Source organism: Gavialis gangeticus, unplaced genomic scaffold (assembly GCF_001723915.1).
Source record: "Gavialis gangeticus isolate Ggan-Ray unplaced genomic scaffold, GavGan_comp1, whole genome shotgun sequence".
Lineage (NCBI taxonomy): Eukaryota > Metazoa > Chordata > Crocodylia > Gavialidae > Gavialis > Gavialis gangeticus.
In genome coordinates, this window is record NW_017728960.1 from 499,699 (window position 1) to 500,598 (window position 900).

The window sequence follows — 900 nt, forward strand, 5'->3', positions numbered from 1 at the left end:
TTTTAATTTCCACTTAGGAGGAATTTCCTATCTTTGCAGTCTCCTGGGCCTGCTGCAGGCTGCCTGTGCCCAGAAGCTTGTAAATTGGGACTTTTTTTTTTGTTGCAAATATCTAGTTGGTCTAATAATATCACACCTGCCACAAATTTGAATTGCACTTGCCCTGTAGATTATTTATCATGCCTTGTTCCTGGAAATGTGTCCCCACTCCTTTTTTTTTTTTGGTTTCTTTAAATGAGCAAAACGGGGTGGGGTCTACTTTGCATAACCCCACCCTCCCCCCACCCTTTTTCCCAGGCATATCTGAGCCAGCTCCAAGGCAGTGACTCAGACTGTCAGTGGGAGCCGGAGGACTTCGAGGCCTGACTTGCACCCTGCGCCCAGTATGGAGACCCCCGGGCAGCGCCGGGCCACCCGCAGCGGGACTGGCACCACGCCGCTGTCACCCACCCGCATCACGCGGCTGCAGGAGAAAGAGGATCTGCAGGAGCTGAACGACCGCTTGGCCGTGTACATCGACCGCGTGCGGTCCCTGGAGTCGGAGAACGCGGGGCTGCGGCTCCGCATCACTGAGTCGGAGGAGGTGGTGAGCCGCGAAGTCTCGGGCATCAAGGTGGCCTACGAGTCCGAGCTGGCTGATGCCCGCAAGACCCTGGACTCGGTGGCCAAGGAGCGGGCGCGGCTGCAGCTGGAGCTGAGCAAGGTGCGGGAGGAGCACAAGGAGCTTAAGGCGCGGTGAGTGTGTGCCCAACTCCCCTGGGCAGGGGCACGGGACAGGGAATGTGTACTCAACTCCCCCAGGTGGGGGCACGGGGCAGGGAGTGTTTTTTCCACCCTGTAGGGGCATGGGGCAGCCCGTGTGTGTGTGTGTGTCGTCGTCTGTCCCCCCGTTCCCCCCCC

General features: G+C 58.9%; 1 protein-coding gene across 1 annotated transcript in view; it reads left to right on the plus strand.

The window, feature by feature from the left end:
- The first annotated feature begins 117 nt into the window (after positions 1-117).
- Positions 118-900, plus strand: part of LMNA (lamin A/C) — a 31,465-nt gene continuing 30,682 nt past the window's right edge. Inside the window, exon 1 of the mRNA XM_019510501.1 lies at positions 118-735. Coding sequence (XP_019366046.1) covers positions 386-735 — 350 coding nt within the window. The 5' untranslated portion in view covers positions 118-385. The remainder of the gene's footprint in view (positions 736-900) is intronic.